This window comes from Chelonia mydas, chromosome 12 (assembly GCF_015237465.2).
Source record: "Chelonia mydas isolate rCheMyd1 chromosome 12, rCheMyd1.pri.v2, whole genome shotgun sequence".
Taxonomy (NCBI): domain Eukaryota; kingdom Metazoa; phylum Chordata; order Testudines; family Cheloniidae; genus Chelonia; species Chelonia mydas.
This window is the reverse complement of record NC_051252.2, coordinates 39,456,219-39,482,819: the sequence shown is the minus strand read 5'-3', so window position 1 is coordinate 39,482,819 and position 26,601 is coordinate 39,456,219. Positions and strand designations below refer to the sequence as shown.

Sequence of the window (26,601 nt, the reverse complement as noted above, 5' to 3'; positions counted from 1 at the left end):
TCTGCTCTGTGTGACTTTATTACATTGCACCACAAATCAGGAACATAATTACATAGCACTGTGTGGGGAAAGGGCTTGGTCTGGTTTCAATCCCAGTCCGCATCTCCGTCGGGATTTTCGTCTCGCGGAGGCTCCTGGAACTGGATATTCGCCAGCATGTCCCGCATGGCTGCCATTAGCCTGTTCACACCCTGGTTTAGATCCTGCCCAGCTCCAGCCTCTTCATCTCCATCTTGTCTGACCTCCCCCTGCAACACAGCGCAAGGCACGTAGTGAGAACAGGGAGATCGAGAGCCCCCAGCGCTGAACTGCTCAAAATGGCTTGGCCTTTAAACCCACAAGAATCAGGGCATTCAGATTTCAGGCTGCCCTGGGGTATAAGATCAATGAATGACTTGCACTATGAGTCAGTCATTTCAGTTGTGCCTCAAAGCACTTGCCCCCTGAGCAGCTTTTGAGGAAGAGAGTGTCAGAATTTTAGACCACTTAGGGAAAGCAAGCATGGTCAAAGCACAAGCCTGAGAGTCAGGAGATGTGATTTCTATTTCTGAAGGACAGTCATGTCCCCTTTCTGCGCCTCATCTGAGCAAGAGGGAGGACAACTGTTGTGAAGTTTGCTCTCTAATGGTTGTGAAGCACTGAGGACGTGCTGTGAAGTCACAAGGTATTACAGCAACTGCTACAGTTAAGGGAGCAAAAACAGTTATTATAAACTCACTTCCACACTCAGTTATTATAAACTCACTTCAAACCATGGTGCAGAATTCCTTCAGCTGGTTTAATTACATGGTGGTTAAAAAAAGCACAGTTCAGCTTCAGAAAGGGAGCTGTTGTCTTCCCCCAACTATGGGGGGCTAATTGATATGGTGGATCTCAAACACCCAGCCTGGCCTATGAATAGTTACCACCAAGACTGGTCTCTGCTAGTTTTTAATCTAAAAAGCATTGGAAAACACAGGAGCGAGCGGGCAGTTACGTTTTGTCACAAGCTCAGCACTAAAATCAGGATGCAGCGTCCTTACGCAAGAAGCTAGTTACAGCTATTCACAAGCTCCGCCAGCACAGCGGTGAGATCTAGAAGCTGCACAGTTCTGAATTCTGCTTCAAAAACCCAACCAATTCTATAGAATTAGTGCAGCTTGCAGTTAAAATTTCAACATGAACAGTGACTCGGCCTCCTTGTTTCTCGGATTAGATGGTAGTTATACGGCTAACATGACTGCTGCTGTGGTACTTCCTCACTCCTGATTTAACCTCCCCAGCTTTCCCGGTGAATGGAAGCAGCCTGTCTTTAAATTATGCTCTTCGGAATACTCTCTTCACCAGCTGCAGGGATGAGAACGCTCGAACACACTGAAGGAAAGGAAGATTCCCACACACGTTCTGCATGCAAACAGACCTTACAAAGGGCGAGAACCCGAACTGCTGCCTTTGGATTTCATTGACTGACACAAGACATTAAATGTAGATGTTCCAGGATACATTGGATGAAAAGGCTTTTTGCAACTGAGGAAGACAGGTCCCTTCCCAGGTCAAAATCCTCCCCGTGCTCGTATTTGAGAACACAGACTTAACGACATTTTGAAAGTGTGTGTTTAACAGTGGTAGTTACACACGTAGCCTCCAGCTAACAGTGTTATGGGTTGCTTGCATGCACAATATTATGCTGTGTAGGAAGGTTCGGTGTGGAATTCCACACACATGCTAGTACACATGTGCAGCAGTTATGGATTCATTTAACATACCTGTAAGGTAAAATTTGGCAACAATGATCGAAAAAAGAGAGATAAAGTGCTTTCGTTGGATGGATGATTCGTCCTGGAAGAGAAAAACCCAAACAATCCCATTCAGTGAAACAAAGGACATTTGTATTTGACTCTCCCACACTCATCCCAGCTTTGCACGAAGACCCCCAGCTCCTGTACAATCTCACTTTGTTCTCTAGCAATGCACAGCTTTGCATAAGCCCGGTGCCAGGCTGGGGTATGGTTACCTGAAACAAAATGCTGAGATTCACTTTTGTTTGGATCCTACCACCCCCAGTTTAGTGAGTCTCTACTTGAGGCAGGAGCATTTCCACAGGGATGCAGGCTGCGGTCAGATTTCTGCACACCTTTGCAATGTGCATGACACTCAACAGAGCAGCTTCGATACAAAACAGGCTGCCCTCATGGCATCTATCCCAAACCCCACCTGGAGGGATCCCTGCCTCATTCAGAGAGATTGATGCAAAGTGACATTTTGAAGCAGTGCTAATACTGAGTGGCCTCTGCGGACTGTCTCAGATGGTGACCCACAGACAGCTACCGCCCCACAAAAGTGGCAGGACACAACCCCTGTCTGTATAGTTCATACCCCTCATTGAGCGCTGTAAGTCAAACTAATGGTTCTCCTGTTCTCAGATGGAGGAAGATTTAACTCCAAGCCCCGATTTCATTAGTGTCCACGCCGCTGTGTGCCTGGGCACTTATTAAAGCAAACAGCTGAGCTATGCAGAAAGACACGAATCCGAAGTGGAGAAATACCTTTCTGGTCTTGTATAGGAAGTGATGGAGTCCAAGGGAGGCAGGGGGTCAAACCCCATTACGGGCTGGGATGTCACTTCCTTCAAAAAGAGGGACAAAAATCAGACCCCTGTCAAAACACTGCTAACTTCTCATGCCTCCTGTCTAATGGAGCAACCATGTCACCCGGCATGGGCAGAGAAGGCACATAACTGACCTGGGGCAATAAGTCCTCCCGGGCACATAGTCCCATGTAGCATTAAGACAATCACAGCAGCCGTGTCATGGCCCCAGTTGCCCTAGCATAGCAGGACAAGTCTGGTACCCCCACAATCAAACACTCGCAGCACACCCCTATGCCCAACCCTGGGGCGAGGCGCTCAGGGAATACACACTGCAATGCCTTGGTGCAATGGGCCGAGGCTATTTCTTTGTGACACTATTAAGCCTGGGACCTATTTTTGGCTTGGCTTCCCCTTTGCCTGCTGCAGCACTTGGCCTGGCCCAGAACGCCCAGCTCCCAGAGGAGGGGTTCTCTGTGGGTGCTCCACAGGCAGCGAAGCCTGCTCTGGAGCAATGGGACAGGCAGAGACGTATAGGAGACCAATGTCTCCGTTGAAGAGCCCCACTGGGCTTGGTTTGACATGGCCGGGGGGCACAAAGGGAGCACCTGGGGGGCCATGACGCACGCGTGACACTGAGGACACAATGCCCCATTTTTACTCACCAGGGGCAGTGCTGCCGTGGCTTCTTTCAGCTCCGAGAGAATCACATGGCGAGAGATGTTTCTGGGGGCGCTCTGGTACCGCACCTTGCGCCTAAGGGCGGACAGGGAAGGGCGTCACTGACGCACACCACAATGCACTACGGCACTGACAGGGTTTGCATTCCCTGGTGGCAGCGTCAGCTTCATCCCAGCCTCCTACGGAATGTGCCGTGCTCATCAGACCCTCCCTCGCCTGGCATTCAGTGGCTGCACCAGTCCCGGTGAGAGCAGCCATACGCTCAGATACCACCTGGGTGGTGCTCTCCAGCAAGCCCACCAGATCAAGGGAGCCAAGCGGCCTCAAAGGAACGCTGCTGAGATGCCCCAACAGTCCCACCCCTCACCCCCCGCTGCATTCCAATCCCTACTTCAAAGTGCTCACCCTACCCACACCTTGCCCGTCTCTGCCTCACAAGTCAGCCTATGATGAGCACATCCCTGCCCTCAGCAGTGTGACAAGGTCAGAGCTCCCCCCAGCTGGCCTGGTCACTCTCTGTCAAGGAGGGAGCGGCCTACACACACAGTCTTTGCTAGCAGGAAATCCATCTGCTTCTCAGGTTCATTCCAAGGCCCTGGTGACAGCCAGGTGAGAGTCAGAGCAAGGAAAGTAAAGAATGGGACGTTCTACTGAGCCACAGATATAGCAATTCTCAAACTGTGGGTTGGGACCCCATTTTAATGGGGTCGCCAGGGCTGGCTTAGACTTGCTGAGGCCCGGGGCCAAAGCCTAAGGACTTCAGCCCTGGGCAGTGGGGCTCAGGTCACAGGCCCCCAGCCTGGGGCTGAAGCCCTTGGGCTTTGGCCACCCTGCCCAGAGTGGTGGGGCTTGGGCTTTAGTCCCCCAACACGGGGCATCAGGGCTGGGGCTGGCTCAGGCTTTGGCTCCCCGTCCTGGGGTCATACAGTAATTTTTGTTGTCACGGTGCAATGAAGTTTGAGAACTCCTGACTCGCAGCTCACCTCCACGCTAGCCCCTATCTCACTAAGACTTCACCTTCCTGGCACCAAAGCTTCTCCCACCAGTGGGAGCACCTGCAGAAGCTACTTGGCAAGAGCATAAAATGGGGCCATCCCTCCCCCAGACCCAGAACAGCAGAGGAGGCCCCACCCCTGCTAACCCTGGAGGGCACTAGGACCCAGGCGGTGTTCCCCTCTACCTTCACTTCTCTTTCCCTTCAGTTGACCCCTCTAAGTAACCCCACCAAAATCAGGGATCCTAGAGGCCTTCGACTGCTCACTCTGCCTGCACATACCCCTTTCCACCCCCCAGTCTGTCTGGGCAGGGACTGGTTGCTCCAGTGTTTGTCCAGCATCTTGGACAATGGGGCCCCTTTCTTAGTTGGCCATAGGCACCACTGTAATCAACACGTTTAGTAACACCAGTCCAATGCAGCCTTTGTTTGTCCAACAAGATTTACAGCCATCAGCGCTTCCAGCCATCAGCGACGCCACACAGTTGCCTACAGGCCAATGCAGGGACGCTGGGGTCTAGACAAACGTCTGTACAGCTCCAAGGGTTTATGCCTCCGTAACACGTGCTACCCTAACTGGAGGCGGGAAGATTTCCTCTTTGGTAAGAATGCTTTAACCCGTAGCGGTATGTGATGGCTGGGAAGCAGCCCAGGGAACCCCGATGGGACAGAGAGATGAGCTATTTGGTGGCGTGCATGCTGTAATTTGTAATGACGCTGGGTAGCTCACTCGTGCACTGCACACACGGTACAGGAGTAGCCTGACAGCACTGGGCTCATCCACACCAGTAGCTCAGTCTCACTGTCGAGAAAGATGAGGGACAAGGTAAGTCCCACTCGTTCTGCAAACAAGGCACAATCTAGCCTGAAACTGCTGCAGGAAAGCAGGAATTGCGGCTGCGAGGGAGAGAGAAGCCATGAGACAAAGGCATGGGTGCGGGGGTCAGTGAAAGGGGAAGAAGTGGAGGAGGACATGTCTGAACCCAGACTGGCAGCCTCCTTGGCTGCCCAGACTCAGGCGGCCCTTGCCCAGCTAGGCTAGGTCTCAGGAGCAGCTGGGAGTTGTTGTCTGCTATCCAGAGACAATCATATTAGAACAAAAGCACACCGTCTAGTGCAGGGGTGGCCAAACTTACTGGCCCTCTGAGCTACGAATGACAATCTTCAGAAGTTCGAGAGCCAGGGCACACCTGCTGCCCCGAGCCTTGGCAGGTGCGCCCCACTGGGCAAAAGCCCCTACCGCACCACCCTGCTGCAAGGCAGAGGTCCTGAGCTTCCCCCAACCAGTAGGTGGAGAATAAAGGGGTTGGGAGGGCTCGGTGAGCTGCACTTTAATGGTAAAAGAGCCACCTGTGATTTGTGAGCCACAGTTTGGCCACCTCTGGTCTAGTACTTGGCCGTTCAGATACTGCTGGTCCTGGCTACTTTTGGGGGCTCCCCCTAGTCCATCCTGAGGGGACAGGACCCAGCCTTTACACACTCTAAAGGACAAGCTGAAGGAAGTTCGAAGCCTCAGTGCAGCTCAGGGGCTCAAAGGCCTGGGACACCAAGGTGCTATCGGCAGTTTGGCACAGAACTCCTCCACAGCTAAGAGGCAAGTTCCAAGGGGCACAGGGAACAGCACCTCCAGCACCTTATCACTGGTGTGGTTAGATCTAGGCTGACTGTGCAGTAAAGTTCTACGTGCCAGACTGCACGCAGCATTCTGGGCCTGGGATAGGGTCCAAGACCAACAAGGCTCTTTTATCTAAATCTAGATCCCCCCTCATCAGAGTGTTTCAGTGCCTCCATCTTGAAGGTCTAAGGTTCTAGGTTATCTGGTACGGAAGAGCGGTCGGCCTCAGCCAACCGTACTCACTTCTGCGCAAACTCCTCCACCACTGGATCACTCGTGTCCACCCTCCGTAATACTTCATGAACATTGGTTTCCAGCCAGGCCATGATGGCAGGGTCCTTCCACAGGGAGTGAGTCCTTCCTACGTACAGGGAGACCAGCTGGTTCAAGGCAGGAGGCTGGCTGTGGGACACAGAGTGTTATAACACAGCAGGCACTGCTCACCCCAGCCCACCCGGAGGCCTGTCTCAGATTCTCACACTGAACAATGAGCTGCAATCTCCTGTGTTTCCTATTTGCACCAGCCTCCACCAGCTTACTGTGTCTCGAACGACTGAGTGCTGTTCCCAAAACAGCCCCGACAGGGAGAGGATGAGAAAGTGCCCCACCTTTCCCTGAGATCCTGGCAGTGAGATGATCACAGGGCACAGAAGCCCCAGAGCCAGACAAGCACCAGGAGGAGACAGCCTGCCCAGGTCACATGCACACACGAGTGTCTGCTGCAGCAGGCACAGACACTTGCAAGGCCCAAGATGAACCTATGGCCTACCTATATTAAGCTGGGGGTTTTTACTGGGCATTATCTATCTGGGTTCTCCTATGGGTCCCCATCAGCCTGCTACCCAAGTGCCTCCCATGAGCAAACAGCCCTCTCTCCCTCTCCCACTCCCTGCTGGGACAAGCAGTTACTCCTCTCCTCAGTTCCTGGAAATGCAGACTGCAGAACGAGCTGAGAAACCCGCCAGTAGTGCAAGGCGAAGCTTTGATTCCTTCCGTTGAAAAGCTTGGGCATTTCTTACCTTATCTGAGCTTGGAGTCCAAAAACAGAATGTGAAGCAACCCTGGAGTCTGGCTGTACGCTACAGCGATCCAGCAACGGCATAAGAACTGCAAGAGAAAATCAGCGTCCACCTTCAGCACACCACAGACAGGGACTGCCAGACCTACCAGGTCACCAGTGCCAGTGGCTGCAAAGAGCTCCTAGAACTGGGACAAAGGCCAGCTGGGGAGAGCAGGTGCTTTTCTAGAATCAGGCCATGTCTGCTCTACAGGGGAAAGCCGATCTAAGCTATGCAATTTGAGTTACGTTAGTAGCGTAACTCAAGTCGACATACTTAGATCTGCTCACCGCGGGGTCCACGCTACGCGATGTCGACGGAGGAGCGTCTCCTGTCGACTCCCCTTGCGCTCCTCATTCCAGTGGAGTACCGGAGTCCACGGCAGAGCGATCTGCGGTCGATTTAGCGGGTCTTCACTAGACCCACTAAATCGACCACTGATGCATCGATCACCAGGAGTTCATCCCCTGGTAAGTGTAGACAAGGCCTCAAGCACCAGACACATAGGAAGAGGACAACGTCCAACTTTATGGCTGAAGACTCTGTTGCACATATTATTATATTTAGCAGACAGCAGAAACTGGACCTTTGTTCACATAGCTACATGTACGTGATGCTACATCTGCTACACAAAATGTTTCAAGTTGTGTTTTTTTAAGTCACTGTCCAGAGCTTTGCATAAGCATTTAATGAAATGCCAAAAGGAATAAGGTACAATGTCGTGAAATTAACACTGCCGGCCTTTGAACTTGAATACAGGTTTTATTTTCGTCCTCATGACCAGCAGCAGAAAGGATGGGTTATGTCAAGAGTCAACACAAACTGAACCCCTTTGTTCAGGGAGAGATGGATATTCCTGCCTGCAAAGGCAAATCAGTTCTGGCAATCTATGTCCCCTCCTGGCCCAGAGGTGCTACATGGCTCGTCTCTGGAACAGAAGCATCAGCTGGATGAAAGTGACAGTGATAGGAGCCACAAACAGAGCATCTAAAGTGTAACGGTGCCTCGGAGGGAACAGACAGTAAATCTGGATCAAAGCATCTTCCTGTGATGACACAGAATCTGTGCTCCTGCCCCCAACCTGTGCACATGTGATGTGCATATTTATACATGGGGGAGAGGCACCGAGTGCTGTGCAAGCTAGGAGGGGAATACCAGAGGGAGGGAGAAGACACGGACAGTTACTGATCCCTTTCTAACATACTGAAGGCTGAGGGCACCAAATATTGCCCATAAAGTTCTACAGTCTTTTCTGTAGCCCCTCTGCCATCTGATGCATGGGGCATAAGGCCATGTTCACCATCAGCTGGGAGTCAACACTTGCACAGACTAAAGACCTAACATGGAACACTCCACCTTGACCTGAGGGACTGTGCTGCACTGCATCTTGGGACCTAGCGCCTGAGAGCCACATCTCTGTACTGAGAAGGGGCAGTGCCATCTGCTCCATTACAGGAATACCACGTCTGTCTTCAGTCACTGAGAATTTGGCCATTGTTTGTGTGCATAAATCGTCACCCAGACATTCTGGGGCTGTTTGCCACCACACTTACCGCTCGGGAACATGATCAGCGCATGCTGGAGAAGGTGGGCAGCTCTCTCCCGTGCCTGGCTTAGCTCCACTTCTGAGAGCTCTTCCTGCTGGCTCATAAGGAAATATGCCAGCGGAACCGAGAAGGCAAAGTTTGGGAGCTGGGACAAGTTCCGGTGACCCTGCAGATGAAAGAAAGATTTCCCAAGCAATGGTAACATTGGTGCTAGTCTCAAGACTGCTAGGTTACACTCCTGGGGGTACCACCTCTCATTGCATAACCTCTGGAGAATTACTTCCCATTCTGGGCCTCAGTGTGCACATCTGTACAATGGACAAAGTGATACCAAACTCACACTCCTGCTTATACAGCACTCGGAACCCCTGGTTCAAAAGAGCCAAGTCTGGTATCTTAGGGTACATTCCAGTCAGTGTCTGCAGTTCTGGTACAAGCGGCCTGGCCCTCGTCCCCTATGGTGCAGCTGCCCTCCCTTCTCAGCCCAGCACTCGCAGAGACAGGTCACTGAAGGGTGTGGAGCCCCAGGAATCTGCTCTTGTCCAGTTCCCGCTCACCTCCTGCCAGGGGAGCCGGCTGCCAACTCACCTCCCACTCTTGGAACATGCGTGTCAGGAAGGCGTATTCTCTAGCTCGGAGCGACAGCAAATCAATAAGCAGCAGCCCACACAGCGGGTCATTCTCCGGATCCAGGCTAGGAGAGGGGGAAGGGATGAACCAGAGGAGCAGCATTACAAAAGCTCATGGTAGAGTTACTCGCTCAAAATCAGACCGGACTGCTGGCTTAAGACTCAACCTGCCAGCCCCACAAACTGGTAACAGCTCATGGGATGGCACCGATGAGGGAAGCAGAATCACTGCCATGTGGCAGGACAATAAGGCCACTCAGACAAGGCAGCGTCTAGCCAGGCCTAGGAAGCACAGAACCAGGCAGATACAGAACAAGTCTATGGGCCTAGAGGGGGACAGAGCAGGAGCCTGCCCAAAAGGGAGTCCAAGCCGTCTGCAGAGAAAAGTACAGGTACAGAGCACAATTTTCCTGTCAATGCTGAAGGTGAGGTGTAAACTGTTCTGCTCTAGCTCAGTGTTTCTCAACGACCGGTCCGTGGACCAGCCCCAGTCCTGAGAGCTCCCTGACACTTTAGGAAGGCAGCAAGCCGGTCCCTGATATCAAAAAGGTTGAGAAACACTGAACTAGTTCAACCCCAGCTATTGCACCTGAAGCAGGAAGTAATTCAGGGAAATTCTATGCCCTGTTATGCAGGTCAGCTGCCCTAGACAACCACACAGGTCCCTTCTGGCGTCAGAAGCTATGGAATAGCCAAGTGTGCCGATTGTCCCACAGAGTCCGGAGACAGCCCAGGCAGCCGACAGAGTCAGACCCAACACTGATCTCTGGTTCCTGGACCTTGCAACGCCCAGCGCACTGCACAGGGGTGATGCGCACCACCGGGGAACCCCACTGCTAACGGCCAGGAGGCCGAGCACGCAGTCAGAGCAGACTGTAGCCAGACTCATCATTACAGGTGTAGCCCATTGGGAAGACAGGTCCTGGTGTGCAAGGCTCTACCTTGATCTGATCAGCCAGACCACCGGGCGGAACGTAGCCAAGGCCTGCACTGAACTCCACGGCCATGCCTGGGCTACCCAGCATCCCTCCAACTTGTCAAAAGCAGCAGCAGAGCAGTGAGGCAGGAGAGATTCCTTTCTGCCCAATACCTGCCCCCATGGAACTGCTCAGGCTACATCTACACCAGGGCCTTTGGGCAATGATGGACTTGCAATGGTGGGAAATTTTGCCAAGCCTGGTGCAGACAAGGCCCGTGTGGTGTTCAGAGCCCGCACTCTATGGGCAACCAGAAATCTCAACACCAGCCCAACCGGGATGCTGTATGGATTCTGCACACACTCCCCCGAAGGGAACCCAAACTAGAAGGGCCCAGCACCGCTCTTTACCTCAGGATAAGTTTGCAGAACTCCAGGGCTGTACGGGGACAGCCTCTCTTCTCCAGGAAGATCATGTGTTTGAAGAGAGACAGATAGAAAGCTCTGCAAAGGCCAAAGCAGAAACACGTTGAAAAATACACAGGCAGAAAAGAACCACATCACCCTGCTACTTCTGAAAAGGGGAAACACTGGGCCTGAACCCGGCTACCCGGCATGCCAAGGGCAGATCCAGGTATCTTCTTCTAGCTGAAGACCTTCCAGGCGGGAATGTGGACAGCCAGGTCCTGACTCCTTTTTCCAGGAACTGGTCCATGTCTCCGTCCTGAGTTCTTGGACTGTATAGAATGGGATGAGCTGGGGGACCCGAACTCAGGCTATACTCCCCAGGACGGTACAGAGCTGGGGCCAGGGGCTCTGGAAGACAGGAGAGGGAGTCAGGGATTCTGTTCCAATTTGACTGCCCAGGCTTACAGCAGACATGCATCCGCAGCCACAGCAGCTGCCACAAGCTCCTCATGGCTTTCAAGTTACAGATGTTGGAGAACTGTAGGGGTGGGTACTAATGTCAGAGTTGGAGAAGCACCTGAATTGTGACAAAAAGAAGTCTGACATCAAGTTGGAACTGGAAGCACGAGCAAATTCAAGGTACTGAGGGGCAAGCAGTTTCTGCATCCATCTGCTGTTTCCTGACTGATTTCCTGCCCAGGTGCAGAAGTTGGGGCTCTGATTAGCTGGACATTAAATGAGGGTGAACAGCACACTCAGAACCACCTCTAGGCTGAATCTCATTTCCCCATACCAACCCCATGCACAGAAGAGGGAGAGGCTGGGAGGTCCTCACCTGTTCTCAGGTCTCCGGTAATCAAGCCTGCAGGTTCCACTGGTGAGACTGAAGACAGGGTGAAACGCACACTCCAGACTGTACAGCGCTCGCTCTGCACACAACACAAGCACTATTAGGGGCACGGCCACACCTCACCCCCACTTCTCAATGTGGCAGTCAAATCCAGCCCCCTGGACACCACTGACAAATGGCTGCTCAGGGGCCTACAGTCCACAGACCATGCAGTCTGAGTTTCCTAGCAAGGGCCACGGCCACACCACTGACTAGTGTGGCAGTCTCAGCAGACCTGAAAGGCTGAGGGAGCCCAGTTACTCTGCAGGTCAGGTCCAAGTGGAACATGCCTGCCAGGCTGTATCTGTCCTGCACAGAGGACTGTGGGCAAGCCACCTTTCCCCAGAACTATGTTTTGGGTGCTAGGATTTTGAACAAAAATTTATCGGTAGGAGGCCTGGGCTCAGGGCTCAAGGATGAGCCAACTGCACAGCTATCTTGGGATTCAAAACAGCAGATTCTGTTCTAGCCCGTGGGGCCTGGTATTGCCTCCACCTGAGACCTTCCAATCGGCAGCAGCCCAGTGCTGGTTTCCCAGCACTGCCCCGGCTCGCCAGTGACTCTGTCTCACTGAAGACAGACTATCGTTATCTGCACGTGTCTGGGTCTGCGGATCACACCCAGCACTCTCTTTTCCATGTGGCGGGGACTCAAACATCCCTGGACCAGGCAGAGTCCCCAGCCTGCTCTCAGCGGCACACATGGACCTTGAGTTATTGCCCCTTTCTGAGGTTTGGTTTTATCGGCAACAAGACACCAGAGCAGAGAACTCAGTATAAGCTGCCTTCCAGAGCTCCCCATCTAAGAGCTCCTCTGTCCTCACTGGACCTGCCCAGCAGCACGACTCAGCAGTGACCCTGAATCCCACTGCCAGGTCTTGGTACACTGACCCCTGCACTCCTACCGAAGGGCTTAGAACTGGCACCCTGTTACACTCCAGAAACTTGCTACGATCAGACGTGCTTCCCAGCGCTCAACCCATATCGGTCCACTAGCTTCAGGCCAGCACCAAGGGGTTGGATGAAGACTCTGGAAGCCCCTGACCTTTCAACAGCTACATTTCCTATCCACTGAAAATCACAATCCAGCCTCCTCAGAGATTTCTGGAGCGGCTGGTCCTCTGAGAGTTCCCCTTCGCCCTCTGCCATCCTCAAAGGTCTCATGTCTGGCCAAACCCTGCTCCTCCCACTGACCAGCACCCACATGGAACGTGACTGAGTGACAAGCTGGTGTGCTGTAGGTTCACACCTTGGCTTGCCGCACACTGACCAGTCACGTATGGGGGTTTGAAGAGTCCGTTTCTAATGAGAAATGGTAATTACGCTGCAGAGCTCAAATGCTATTGCCTACAGTGTGTTCTTCCTATACAACTTCTAGCAGCAGGGGCTGATCAGTTGTGTTCTGTCACACTGGCATATGGCAAGATGCCTTGAATTTCCTCTCTTCCCAGTGAACGTAGGTAACTAGCTGGATGGTGCATGGGTGAGTACTCGTGGCACTCACCTACTCTTTGGAAAGAACTGTGTGAGCTAGGAGACAAGGAGAGACTGGAAGTCACAACCCCAGAGAGACTTGTGAGCTGGCTCACAAGTCAGGAAAAGTGGAGAGTCACAATCTCTCCTACCTTGGCATAAGTAGCCAGAAGCCACAGATATCGTAAGGAAATGTAGAGCTGGCAGGGCCCCTTTCTCTCAGCTGCTGTGACGCTAACCACGAGGACTGTCAAGGCACGCAGCAGTGCAGTCCCACACCACCTGCCCACTAGTTCCTCACTCCCAATTCTCACCTACAAGATCTCGGGCCATCTCCTGATCCTCCTGCATTCGACACACCTCACTGAGCTGCAGCAGCGAGTCCACGTGGTACGGGTTCATCTGGAGCAAAAGCTACATGCAGACAGGAGAAGTGGGCTGGGTTGGATTAAGTGTTTACATAACATGCTGCTTCTTTGTGCATGGGACCTTGGGAATCACACACTGCGAGGGCGGCAGGATGGCAAACACTGTGCAGTGACTTGGGAACCACAACGCTGGGAGAAGGGAGGCACTAGAAAATTAATCTTATGGAGGTGTCAGTGAGGCTCAGCTGGTCGCATGCCTGCCTCCGGGTTTGAAGGAAATGGGATCAGATCCCAGGCCATCACATGGTGCTCAGTGCTGATCCTACAGAGTAGGGTTGGGGTAGCCCCTTCAGACAGCACATAAGACCCATCTGTGGGAGATGCCACTCTGCTTTTCCTAGTGTTCTGCCCAATGTTCCCGCCTCGGTAGAAGGATGTGAATGGTCAAGGCTGCATGAATTATCGTTGGGTACGTAACGGCTGCAGCATTCACCTAGATTCCCCTTACACACTCATTGTTTTGACCTCTCAGTGTTCTAGGTACTCACATGGCCCCAGTTTCCATAGTAACAGAGTGCCCAGTGTCAATCCAATGGGAGAAACTGCTCCTAGCACTAAAAATTTAAAAGGTTCTCCCATGAAATCCAGCTACTCCACTGCTGAGAACTGGAAAGTTTCACTACTAATAGGACCTACACAAATCATGTTTTTTCTATGGGATCAGGTTAGATGCGGTGCCTAAGATTCTGCAGGCATCACAAATGTCACAGATAAACAGAGATATTTTGGCATTATGAACCACCCCAGTCCTGTTACATTTCACCTTGATTCAGCTGAAAGATGGAAGAGAAGAAAGTTGTAGGAAAGATACATACCGTCCAGACTCTACAACAGCACTGACCAATTGGGGGGGCAGAACATGCGCACTGCATGGGGATGATGTGCACCACCGTGGAACCCCACTGTTACATGGCTCTGCACTGCTACATGGGAGACCCAGCTTTGACCCAGGCCCAGACTTCTTGCTCTCAAGTTGAGCACGCTTAGGGAGGAAGTGCCTTGCACCATTTAACAGTGATCCTGGGGGCTGGCTAAAAAGCAGAGCTGTCAAGCTCAGGAGAACAGCAACTAGCACAAGAGGACAGGAAAGTGAAAGGGGATGGAAACAAGGATCCATTAGGGGATCAGAAAGAACCTTATTTATTGGACAATGGCCCCTCTAAAAAAAGTCTCTTAAACGCACACGTGTGCTCATTTAGGGCAGGGCTTCCAGAGAAAGCATGTCTCAATTATATTGCATGAGGGCCCAGAAGAATTCCACTGTAAGCTTGTTACTGAGTGCTATAAATGGTGCCATCCGCTGTAATTAGCTTGGACATGCTCAATAATGCTTCAGTGCAGGGACTGTTCAAATAACATACCAGGGAAAGGGTACACTTTTTTTTCTTCCATGCAATTTAGTTTTTATAAACAAAGCGGTTGTTATTTTAGATCCTGCCCTGAAAGGAGACTTTCCCCTCTGTAGTATTTTTGACTTTCCCAGCTGAAGAGTGAAGACAACAGAGCTTTATTCGGGAGGTCTGGTCTCAATGGCTACCTAGAATGAATGCTCCATGCAGACCCATCTACTGTCTTAATCACAGGGCCTCAAATCTGCCCAGGGACACACTGGCAACTTGCCAGGAGCCCCGGCACTCACCTCCTCTGCATGACACGGATCAGCGAGCAGCAGAGCTGTGGTCCAGGGAGATTACACATCTCACCAATTAATACTCCATCTTGAACCACATCCGGCCCTCGAGCTTCCAAAAGCAGCAGCATGTCCCACCTCCGGCTCCTCCTACGCGTAGGGGCAGCCAGGGGGCGCCGCATCCTGCCCCCGCCCCAAGCGCCGCCCCCGCAGCTCCCATTCACCAGGAACTGCAACCAATGGGAGCTGCAGGGGTTGTGCCCGAAGACGGGGCAATGTGCAGTGCCGCCTGGCCATGCCTCCACATAGGAGCTGGAGGGGGAGACATGCCGCTGCTTCCGGGAGCTGCTTGAGGTAAGTGCTGCCTGGAGCCTGCACCCCTGAGCCCCTCCTGTGCCCCAACCCCCTTTCCCAGCCCTAATCCCCCTCCCGCCCTCCCAACCCCTCAGTCCCAGCCTGGAGCACCCTTCTACACCCCAAACCCCTCATCCTCAGCCCTGTCCCCAAGCCCGCACCTCCAGCTGGAGCCCTCAGCCCCCCTCCCCCCTCCCCAGAGCCCCCTCCCGCACCCTGAACTTATTTCTGGCCCCACCCCAGAGACCTCGCCCCCTCCTGCACCCCAACCCCAATTTCGTGAGCATTCATGGCCCACCATGCAATTTCCATACCCAGATATGGCCCTCGGGCCAAAAGGTTTGCCCAGCCCGGTCGTGAGCCAAGCTGCTGGCGCACAGGAGATGACGTGTCCCAGCCTACAGTGCCTAGCAGCGTAGCTCAGTAGAATGAAGGCTGGGACTTTTAGCCACACACCCACAGTCAAGGGTAACGGGGTGCAGGTGGCATTGTACAGTCCCACCAGCTGCACCTGGCCTGGTGGCTATGCTCCGGGCATCCTTCTTTTATGACATACCACGATATTGTTTGGGTCCAGAGACTCCACTGCATCCAGGAACTTGAACTGCACTTGCTGGTACTCTCGATGGTGCTCAAACGTGAAGTGCTGGACTCCTCTTCTTGTCTCCAGCAGCCTCATGGCAATGCCTAGGGGTGCACATGGACAGCCATTGCTCCTTCAGGAAGAGAGAGGCAGCTTCTGCCAGCCAGGAAGAACTAGCTTCTCACGGCCTGCGCAGAGCTGGTAGCACTGGGGTGAAGGAAGCCCGTTCACATCCCTGGGGCCACAACAGGACTGTTTTCAGACTAGCTATGCATTCAGAGCTCATCTAGGCGACTTCCCCCTTCGGGCAAATGCTTCCAAGTTCTCCCCCCGCCCCCCACTTCCAAAAACCCCAGCAGCAGGGCCCTCCCAGGCATGCCTCTGATCAGCCAGCAGGGCCATCCAAGGGAAGAAACGTTCAAGGAAGGAAACAAACGTACCTTAGGACCTTTCGGAGGAGGAAAAATGTTCTGAAAAACACTAAGCTACAGCATGACACTTGAGAGCCCTCGGAGGCCTCTCTGCAGTGCAGTAAGGAGGGCATGCCCCAGCACGGACAAACAGCGCTGTCTGCTCTAGCAGGGAGGGGAGCCTGGCCTCGGCGTGCTGCACTCTGCACACTAACCAGGCGCTAGTAACAGCCGTGTGGGCAAAACCAGGAAGTGGAGGCGTGTTCCAAACAGAGGGTTGGAACTCAGTGCTCCCATGGACTCGGCAGAGAGACCGATGGCTCACCCGAGAGCCGGGAAGAACTTGCCTGTTTTGCTGTAGCGTGGCCAGGTGTCCTTGGGAGCAGTCAGCCACGTGCTGCGAACGTACTGACGCTGCCTCTGCCGTGGCCTGTGGGAACCAAACACTACATCATGGCTTCTATGTACAGGACACACGCTAAGGAACAGGACCAAAGCTAAGCGTGGGGATCGGCAGCAGATGATAGCTCTCCAGTGCTTGGATTTGGGACAAAGTGCTCATCTCACTGCAGCACTAGGAAATTAATCAAATCCCTCCACGGTCTCCCCTTTGCCCTGGTGTTTTTTGCTGTAGTTTTATCAAGTTGAACATTCTCAGGTGTCCCTTTGAGGCTCTGCATGGCTGCACTCCAGCTTCCACCTAGGCTTTGGCCTGTCAGCCTCTCCGCCTCTCCGCTCCATTGATTCCCTTCCCCAGCTCCCACTTTTTGCCAATTTCCCTCCTGCCCCTGGAACAGCTTCCCACTCCCAGTTCGCAAAGCCATCCCCTGACTGTCAGTCCAATCCAACCTTCTCTCCAGGACCCATGCCAGCGGGTCTCAAACTCTCTGGCTGGACTCACAAGATGTGTATAGGTTTCAGAGTAGCAGCTGTGTTAGTCTGTATCCGTAAAAAGAAAAGGAGGACTTGTGGCACCTTAGAGACTAACCAATTTATTAGAGCATAAGCTTTTGTGAACTACAGCTCACTTAGATGTGTATAGGATCAGTAATAAGGAGGAGCTAAGAAACCCGGGCTACCTTTCCAGGAACACAGCCAATCCTCCACACTTGGAAACGTCTCCCTCTTCCCTTGCACTAGTCACCTCCTCTCTGCCTTCAAATTCCTTCTTAATGAGCACCCTTCTTCCACAGAGCCCCTCAGAGATGACCTCTCCAGCTATCACCACCATCGCTTTGAGCTTGCGTTCCTACTGTACTGCATGTGTCTCAGCCACAGTGCAAGCTCTTTGAAGCAAGGGGCATCAGCTTCTCATTTGCAGGAATGGTGCCCAACACATTGCAAATAAATAATGAGACCTGCACAAGTACAGCACATGCAGAGGAAACAGCTGGACAGCTTCCCTGGGTCTACAGCACACAAGTGTATCTGAGACCAGCTGCAGGGACTGGGCCACTCTGACCCCACCCCACAAAACTGCAGAGATTCTACAGCGGCAAGAACTGATAAAGAAAAATTAAAAGGAATAACAAGAAAAATGTGAGGGCCCCATAATGACACAGAACAGTGACCGTGCTTTCGCAGTGCAGGTAACAGTAACGGGAGGAGAGTCATGGAACAAAAGCAAGGACGTGGTGTGAATCTGGATGAAGTCTTGCCTTCCTCCACACAAACGTCTAGTGCTTCACTTTTTTTAAAAAAATGATTATTTCTGCCTCCCTCATGGTCACTCGTAAGTAAGTGAGGAGCCCTGGAAGAGGGGTATAAACAATATGCCTGTGGGCACTCTCTCTAGCCTGCCCGTCTAGGAGAAGGGTTGGAGGTACAGTCTGTGGTACCACTAGAAATGAAGAGAGACTGACCCATGCTTTGAAAATATAGTTAATATTGCAACTCTGGTCTCACCTCTGATCACCAAGAACGGCCCGAGCCCCAAAGTACCTCTTCAGCTCAGTCTCTGGATTCAAGTTTCTGGAAAATGTAAGATACAGGTGAGGAAAACCACTAAGAATTATTCCCAGAGCAAGCTTTTCTGAAGCAGCGTTCACCCATTTTACCAATATGGAAGTCACCTGTTTTCAAACTCCTACACTGATGCCCAGATCAGTGATCTGACACTCCAAAGCTAGGGACCATGCGAGGATGTTTCAAGATTCAGATTCAACCAGTTTTTCTACAGAGAACATAGTCACATTTCAAAGACTATGTTCAGTCATGGAATAATACTGCTGCCCTCTCTAGGGCAACTGGTGTAATTAGTCTAAACTTTAGACTAATTTGGACTCTAAAGCATCAACAGAGAACCCTCTGTTCAGGGCTGCTTTATGGATACTTATGCTTGATCCTAAATAGAAAAACATAGGATGCCAGTTTCCAAATTGTGTACACACTTTGGAATTAATTGCTGGAAACAGGAATCTATCAGACCTGGAGAACAAGTTGTTGATCCACATAGCAGATTCTGCATGGACAAGCGACCCCACTGCCTGGAAGGGACACGTGACACAGCAGTGTACGCCCGAATCCAATCACGAATTCTATCACGTTGTGTATGTGGAAATGTTGGACACTGACTGCACCACCCTGGACACACCCAAAACCAACCCACTGTCCTGCGTTCCAGCCAGCTCCCGGCCCAGGAAAGGTGTGACACACCGGGCTGACAGATTAATACTAATAACCATTCAAGCTACAGTCTGGGGCCAACAACTTGACCGTCTGCCCATGACCGGCCCCTCCCCATTTCTACACAGGGGGTCATGGGAGAGGGGCCAGCACCTGGTGGGTCTGTAGCTTCTCAGCCTGAGCACATGGCTCAGGGGGCCCTATTTAAGTGCAGGGTACTTCTGCTCTGCAGGGAGCGGACCTGCATCACACATAAGGACTTGTAGCAGAGAGAGGTCTGAGAAACCTCAGACTCACAAGAAGGGTGAGCTCAGACCAGTGGAGAGGGCATCTTAGGACTTTCACTGTTTTCATAGCTCTGTCACTCAAGTGTCCTAAGGGTAAAGTCGCTGCAACTACAAAATTCCCTGGGTAAGCTTGGGTGCCATGCTGTCTTCCAAGGGATTCAACTAGAAGCCCAGGGTGCCCACAGGTCGGGGGAACTCTGAAGGAGTGTGTCAGTGACTGGGGGGGCTCAGCAGGTCTCAGACACTGGGTTCAGGGTCTAGAGAGGCTGAGTAGTAGCACCCCATGTCCCAAAGATGGGTGTCAGACAAGAGGTCGGAAGCTGGGAGCACAACCGATGGTCCCAGGACTAGAAACAGTGACTAGACTCTACTGACCCACCTGGCTTGGAAGCCATGGGATCCAGTGATTGGACCCATCCACAACACGCTGGTGACTGTACAGTGGGGTACGGCCAGGATGAGACAGGACTCCTCTAATATCTGTGGCCATTTCGTTCCTCAGCTTTTTGTTGAGATCAGCGGATGAGCCAGTTTGGTGGTGGTCACACGTGGACAAGTTCACTGCTGGTTGTATTAGCTCTGTGAGGCCATGATGGTACCATACAGACCCCTGCAGAGGATGGACCATGCTGTGCTTGGCACTGAGGCTATGTCTACACTGCACTTTCATCAGTAAAACTTTTGTTGATCAGGGACATGAAAAAAACCACCCCTCTGACTGACACAAGCTTTACCGATGAAAAGCGCCGGTGTGGACAAAGCTACTGCCCCGTGCTAGGGATGGTTTTATTTTGTCGTGGGAGAGCTCTCTCCTGCCGACAAAGAGTGGCTACACTGCATGCCTCACAACAGCAAGGCTTTAGCGGCACAGCTGTGCCGCTGTAAGCTGCGTAGTGTAGACACAGCCTGAGTGTTGTTGGAATGAGGAAGATTATAACCTGTCTGGATGCAGCTGCAAGGTATAAATCAGCTGCCCAGTTTAATTTGGTTGTGGTGCTTTACCCTGCCAGGTTTCGGCAGCTCTTCAGAGGTGCCTCTGTACTGGGATGAGGAACACCAAAAGCATTACCAATAACTCAGCCTTTCGACTGAAGCAACAGGTGGTCAGATTATGAGCTGCCCTCAGTTACCAATGCTGCAGCACCTTTTCAGCACGGTGCCAACTCAAAGCCAGAGAGAGCACTTTACAGCAAGACTCCCATAGCTCCCTTGGGACAGGAGTTCCCTACACGCTCAAAGACCTTAGAGCAATGAGCAAAGAAAGCCCCCTCAGAAAGCGGGAGGGAGACGGGCAGTGATGCACATTACCTGTGCTCTACGTAGAGCAGAGGCCGACTGTCTGCGATTACACCACTCTTGGTGTCATACGACAGCCCACTGGAATCCTCCATTTTCTCCAGAATGCTGTCAATGTCTTCCAGGTCATCGTCTTCCTTAAGGTACCATGCAAAGACATCACAACCATTAAAGAATCGGTTTCACCCCAGCTCGCAAGAGAACAGATCACTCCTGCCTTTCTGTATGAAGTCTCATTCTGGGCTGGCTGCTCCTCCCCACCTGCCTTGCTGTTCGTCCATTACATGATGACTCATGCTATTCTCTCCATCATTAGCCTTTAACTCAAGACTGGCCGTGGTGCTAAAACAAGTGCTCTAACTCAGTCACAAGTTATTGGGTTCAGTGTAGGAGTCACTGGGGGAGATTCTCTGGCCTGTGCTAGGCAGGTCAGACTGGATGACCAGAAGGGTCCTTTCTGGCCTTACTGTCTACAAGTTTGAGTTTGTACTTTTTTTAACCCTTGGCTGTGCCCTCCCTGGTGATTTTATTTCCATGTTCTATGTTTGTTTGATTTAGATTAAAACCTCTTGGGTGCTGCAACTATACGAGTTCTTTAAAACTCGAAAGCACCATGAAAAGTTACAGTGCTACGTAAATACTGACTACTAGCAACTGTCAGCCGCCAGTGCCTGCTTCAGATAGGAACACTGTCCTCTTCCCTGAAGTACTGCATACTGCACCGATCACAGCCAGTCCCTTGACGTCAATTACACAAACAATGGACTGGATACACACCGGACAGGGCTCCTGATTCTGCTCAGAGTGAAGCCTACACGCTTCCTTCAGAGGAGACAGTTTAGTCAGACTCGGCATCTGTGCCCTTCCCCCACCCCAGCCACACACACATTCACCGTTGCATGGAGAGGACACTGGGTCCAAGGACACTATACTCGGCACCAGCCACCGCTCTTGGTGGCGCTTTTGCTACTAGAAGTCAAACTGGCATCAATCCAGCGACGGTAGCGTGCCGCTATGCAGGGGACGAGTGCCCAGGCCTGGCAAGGCAAGAGGACAGCACACCAGTGTTGCTCTCAAGTGAGCCCTCTTGCCAGGGACTGGAACACTGGCAGCTAGAGAGAGCAGTGTCTAGCCCTGCCTAGCAGGAAGAGTCACTGTTATGCAGGGCCTGGGAGGATATGGGAAAGAAAAAAGGGAAGGGCACAAAAGCAAGATCCCAGAGGATCCCCCCACACCACAAAAGTCATTAAGATGAAAGATGCTGGTTTGACGGTTCCTGCTTTAATAACTTGCAGCTGAGCTCTAGGGACACGAATGCAGGCTATGAAACACGAATCACAGCCTCCAAATAAATAAGTGCAACACACTACTTAGCACTTTCTGTGTATGGATCTCAAAGCACTTCACAAATGTGGGCGACCGCTCCCAGTGGTCTCCTGAGCCTGGAGAGAAGGAAGGGGGTGGGGCTAAATCCCAGGTCTGATGCAGACATACCGGAGTCTCACCAGCTGCAGTTCTCTTGTTCTTCCGTTTCTTTTTTTTCTTCCGTGGCTTGTTAGTTGATACAGGCTATGGAGAGAAATGCAACAGGCACCAGTGAGTGCATGGGAGGGAGGCAGCAAGGAAGGTGGAGGTGGCATTTCTAACAGGAACACAGACTGCCATGGGCTCGGCCTAGGAAAGAGCCGTTTCTGTCACACTTGAAACAGGGAACAAGATTAGGGAAGGGTGAGGGCAAGAGGTCACAAAATGCATCAGCCATCAATTCTCAGCCTTAAGGGGTTAAACCGTAGTATTCTCATACCAGTGTCTGGGTCTGATTATTCAATACAAGATCAAGCAAGGAACATTCTGGTTTCTTCAGGATTGGAGGGAGTTTTTTTAACCTCCCTTTGCTCCCCCAAGTCTCAGTGGTAATTAACATTTATTTTGTTTATTCTTTCCTTTTACAGGGGTATCTCAAAAATCACTCATTACCATAGAAACATAAAGCTGCCTGAAAACATAACAGGTGATATGGGCTCTCCACTCTGTCTAGGTACAACTACTTAGACCCTAGTCTTATCCAACACGGCAGGCAGGCATACTCTTTTCCCAGGGCACACAGAGCTAAAACTCATTCTCAGGAGTATTGGCTCCACACAGATATTGTATCTGGAGATGTATCCACAGCTTAGGCAGCGCTCCAGAACCACTACCTCTGAAATATCATGTAGTTTTTGTAATTTGGAACTAACTTAACTAACTTGCCCCTTCTCTTATGAGCTTCCCCCACAGCATACAACAGTGAAGCTGCTTTCCATCTTCGACCCTGACAATCCCCCTCACTTTTCTTAATCTAAGACCAAAACCAAAAAAACCCCAACAAAGCACTACTGTCAAGCCCCCCAAAACCCAGTATTTAACCTGCATTCCCTTGTACCTGTTTGAAATCTTCATGTAATTCTGCATATGTGCATCTTCAAAGCAAATGCATCAGTGTACTTTGTTAAGACAACAGACCTGTCCTTGTAAGCAACCCAACAACTAATTCAAGTGGAGGGGAAAAAGGACAATAATTTCTATTTCAAGCTACCAATGATTTTTTTTCCCCTTCCATACATTTTGCATGAATTTAGTCCTCATGAAAATATAGGACTAGTAAGAATGGCACAAGCCACTTACCTCAGGTAACTGCTACAGTAACTTTCTCTTCACAGCTGATCACCATGTCCTGATCCAGGTATTCCACTACCCTCCCAACAGACTGCTCTACCCGGGCACCTCACTCCCAACACAGCTATGCCCTGCTGTTCCAACCCTAGGCCTCACACTGTCAGTCAGGCCAAGGTATGCAGTGCTTTGGGGAGGTGGACAAATGGCATCTCAGTTGAAACCAGTCAATTTCACTTATTTGAATTCTGGTCCCCAGAGGTCACAGACTGATGCACTAACCCAGTAAGGCAAGGAGCTACCGATGCCAGTATGAAGAAGGAGTAAGAACTCTCTTCATAATTATGACCAATCCCTAGCGGGTGTGGATATTGTTGAACATTCCCAGGTACCTGCAGTTTGGTCACTGTCTGGTCCTGTTGTCGAGTCTCTTCCCCAGCTCTCTGCCCATCACTCTCTGGCTCTCCAGTTTCAGCTTCTTCATTGTTCCCTGTGCCATCTTGCTCGTTCAGTCTGGACTCTGCCCTCTCCTCTTTGGATCCTGGATCATCCTCCAATTCTTCATTGGTTATCTGTGCAGACAGGGGTACAAGGTTCAGGAATCTGGGGACAACAGAGGGATGGATACTTGGCTGAGTCTGCATTGCCTTGGTTCCCACCAGCACAAAGCTGCACACCAGGAGCACGGATCTGTACTTGACTCACATCTACAGAAAGAGAAAAACCCTGCCAACGTGACAGGAGCAGAAGCTAAAGTTGGCCATTCGGTAGAAGCCTACAAGAAACTGGACAGGAGTTTGGCTGCTGGCGTGCAGAGATCAGAGCCTGTCATGCTCACCAAGGCTGTCCCTTTGCTCCCTGTCTGCCCATCCATCTGTTCTCTCTTGTCTCATCTAGGAGCCATGGGGGCCTGGACCAGAACTGGGGCTCCCAGGCAATACCACAATACAAATGAGAGGAGAGAAGCGGGGCTCAGCCTGGGTGGCTGTATGCCCACCGGGGTGGGGAGGAGATAGTGGGCACCCAGCTGCACGTCCAAGCTGGTACCTGGAACGCTGGCACCGCTCACTTGTCCCGAGTGAACATGGGCGAGCCAGGGGCCGGCAGGAACCGCAGCAGAAGCTCTCACAGCCCGGACCCCTGACTCGCTCACTGCCAGAGGGATGGGGGGATCCAGCCACCCAGCCCATCCCCTGCCAGCAAAGGGCCGAGGAGCCCCGCTGGGGCAGCCGAGAGCTGGGGATAGCCATGGAGCAGGGGCTGGCGGGCCCGGCCTCCATTACGCCCCCTCCCCTCACAGCGGGGCAGCTCCGCATTACAGCCCGCCGGGGCGGGGGGCACTGCTAGGACCTCCCCCCAGCACTTCCACCCCCCCTCCGTCCTTCCACCGCTCCCGCCCCCAGCACTTCCACCCCGCCCTCGGTCCTTCCACCGCTCCCGCCCCCAGCACTTCCACCCCCCCTCCGTCCTTCCACCGCTCCCGCCCCCAGCACTTCCACCCCGCCCTCGGTCCTTCCACCGCTCCCGCCCCCAGCACTTCCACCCCGCCCTCGGTCCTTCCACCGCTCCCGCCCCCAGCACTTCCACCCCCCCCTCGGTCCTTCCACCGCTCCCGCCCCCAGCACTTCCACCCCCCCCTCGGTCCTTCCACCGCTCCCGCCCCCAGCACTTCCACCCCCCCCTCGGTCCTTCCACCGCTCCCGCCCCCAGCACTTCCACCCCCCCCCTCGGTCCTTCCACCGCTCCCGCCCCCAGCACTTCCACCCCCCCCCTCGGTCCTTCCACCGCTCCCGCCCCCAGCACTTCCACCCCCCCCCTCGGTCCTTCCACCGCTCCCGCCCCCAGCACTTCCACCCCCCCTCCGTCCTTCCACCGCCCCCCCCAGCACTTCCACCCCCCCTCCGTCCTTCCACCGCCCCCCCCAGCACTTCCACCCCCCCTCCGTCCTTCCACCGCCCCCCCAGCACTTCCACCCCCCTCCGTCCTTCCACCGCCCCGCCCCCAGCACTTCCACCCCCCCTCCGTCCTTCCACCGCCCCCCCCAGCACTTCCACCCCCCCCTCCGTCCTTCCACCGCTCCCGCCCCCAGCACTTCCACCCCCCCCCTCGGTCCTTCCACCGCTCCCGCCCCCAGCACTTCCACCCCCCCTCCGTCCTTCCACCGCCCGCGCCCCCAGCACTTCCACCCCCCCTCCGTCCTTCCACCGCCCCCCCCCAGCACTTCCACCCCCCCTCCGTCCTTCCACCGCCCCCCCCAGCACTTCCACCCCCCCCTCCGTCCTTCCACCGCCCCCCCAGCACTTCCACCCCCCTCCGTCCTTCCACCGCCCCGCCCCCAGCACTTCCACCCCCCCTCCGTCCTTCCACCGCTCCCGCCCCCAGCACTTCCACCGCTCCCGCCCCCGGCACTTCCACCCCCCCCTCGGTCCTTCCACCGCTCCCGCCCCCGGCACTTCCACCCCCCCCTCGGTCCTTCCACCGCTCCCGCCCCCAGCACTTCCACCCCCCCCTCGGTCCTTCCACCGCTCCCGCCCCCAGCACTTCCACCCCCCCCTCGGTCCTTCCACCGCTCCCGCCCCCAGCACTTCCACCCCCCCCCTCGGTCCTTCCACCGCTCCCGCCCCCAGCACTTCCACCCCCCCCCTCGGTCCTTCCCCCGCCCCCAGCACTTCCACCCCCCCCCCGGTCCTTCCCCCGCCCCCAGCACTTCCACCCCCCCCGGTCCGGCCCGGCCCGGCCCGGCCCCTCACCAGCTCGTACAGGTTGCTGACCCCGCCCCGCTCCGGCCCCCTCCTGCCGCCGCTCGGCTCCTCCCCCGCCCCCTCGGGGCCCAGCCGCAGCCCCCCCGGCTCCAGGGGCTCCTGGCCCCGCTGCTCCCCGCGCAGCCTCCGCAGGGCCCGCCGCGACATGGAGCCTGCCTCGGCCCCCTCCGCTGCGCCTGCGCGACAGGCGACGAGCGCGGCTCCGCGGCCGCACGGAACAGAGGCCCTGCGCGCATGCGCTGCTCTCCGTTCCGCCCCCTGTTTCACGCTCCGCCCTCAGGCTTGAGCGGCGTGAGATAAATTGCGGCGGGAGCGAGCCGCGTCCGACGCGCTCCCTAGAGGTAGCCGCGGGCGGAGCGGCTCTCCGGGAGACGCGCGACCCTGCGGCTCCCCCACCCCTGCTGAGCTCTGGGGCCGGCCACAACGGGCCCCTCCCCGGCCAGAGCCACAGGCTGCCTGGGAGTTCCCCATCTGCCCCTGGACCCAGCTCTGCCCTGTGGGGAGGGGGCTGCAGCGTGCGGGGCAGGAAGAGGCGCCACAGGGCACTGCTGCTGCTGCTGCGCCTCTGCCAACCCAGGTGCTCTGTAAGGAAACAGAGACAAGGAACGGGCACAATCTTGGCATCGCGTGCTGTGTGCTGCCAGGCCCGGTCTGCCCGAGGTAGCTTCATGCACTTCATGCCATGCTGGCTAGGTACCCGTCTGCCGGAAGGAATTTAAATCCACCATGATTCCCGGCACCTCCAGGAGTGAAGGAGAGAAACAGCCACTTGTCTGGTTCGTGCTGACAAGTAAAGCAA

At 53.8% G+C, this 26,601-nt stretch overlaps 1 protein-coding gene across 1 annotated transcript; it reads right to left on the bottom strand.

The window, feature by feature from the left end:
- Positions 1-26,016, bottom strand: TCF25 (transcription factor 25). Its single transcript, XM_037877559.2, has 18 exons — positions 25,791-26,016; positions 23,433-23,612; positions 21,883-21,957; positions 20,401-20,525; positions 18,086-18,151; positions 16,528-16,610; positions 15,744-15,874; positions 13,090-13,189; positions 11,250-11,343; positions 10,418-10,510; positions 9,050-9,155; positions 8,468-8,627; positions 6,876-6,963; positions 6,100-6,258; positions 3,232-3,322; positions 2,526-2,605; positions 1,746-1,818; positions 1-248 (listed from the first exon to the last, which is right to left on the bottom strand). Exons 1-18 carry the CDS (start codon positions 25,947-25,949, stop codon positions 87-89), a joined length of 2,025 nt encoding a protein of 674 aa, XP_037733487.1. The 5' UTR covers positions 25,950-26,016; the 3' UTR covers positions 1-86.
- Between the last annotated feature and the right edge of the window lie 585 nt (positions 26,017-26,601).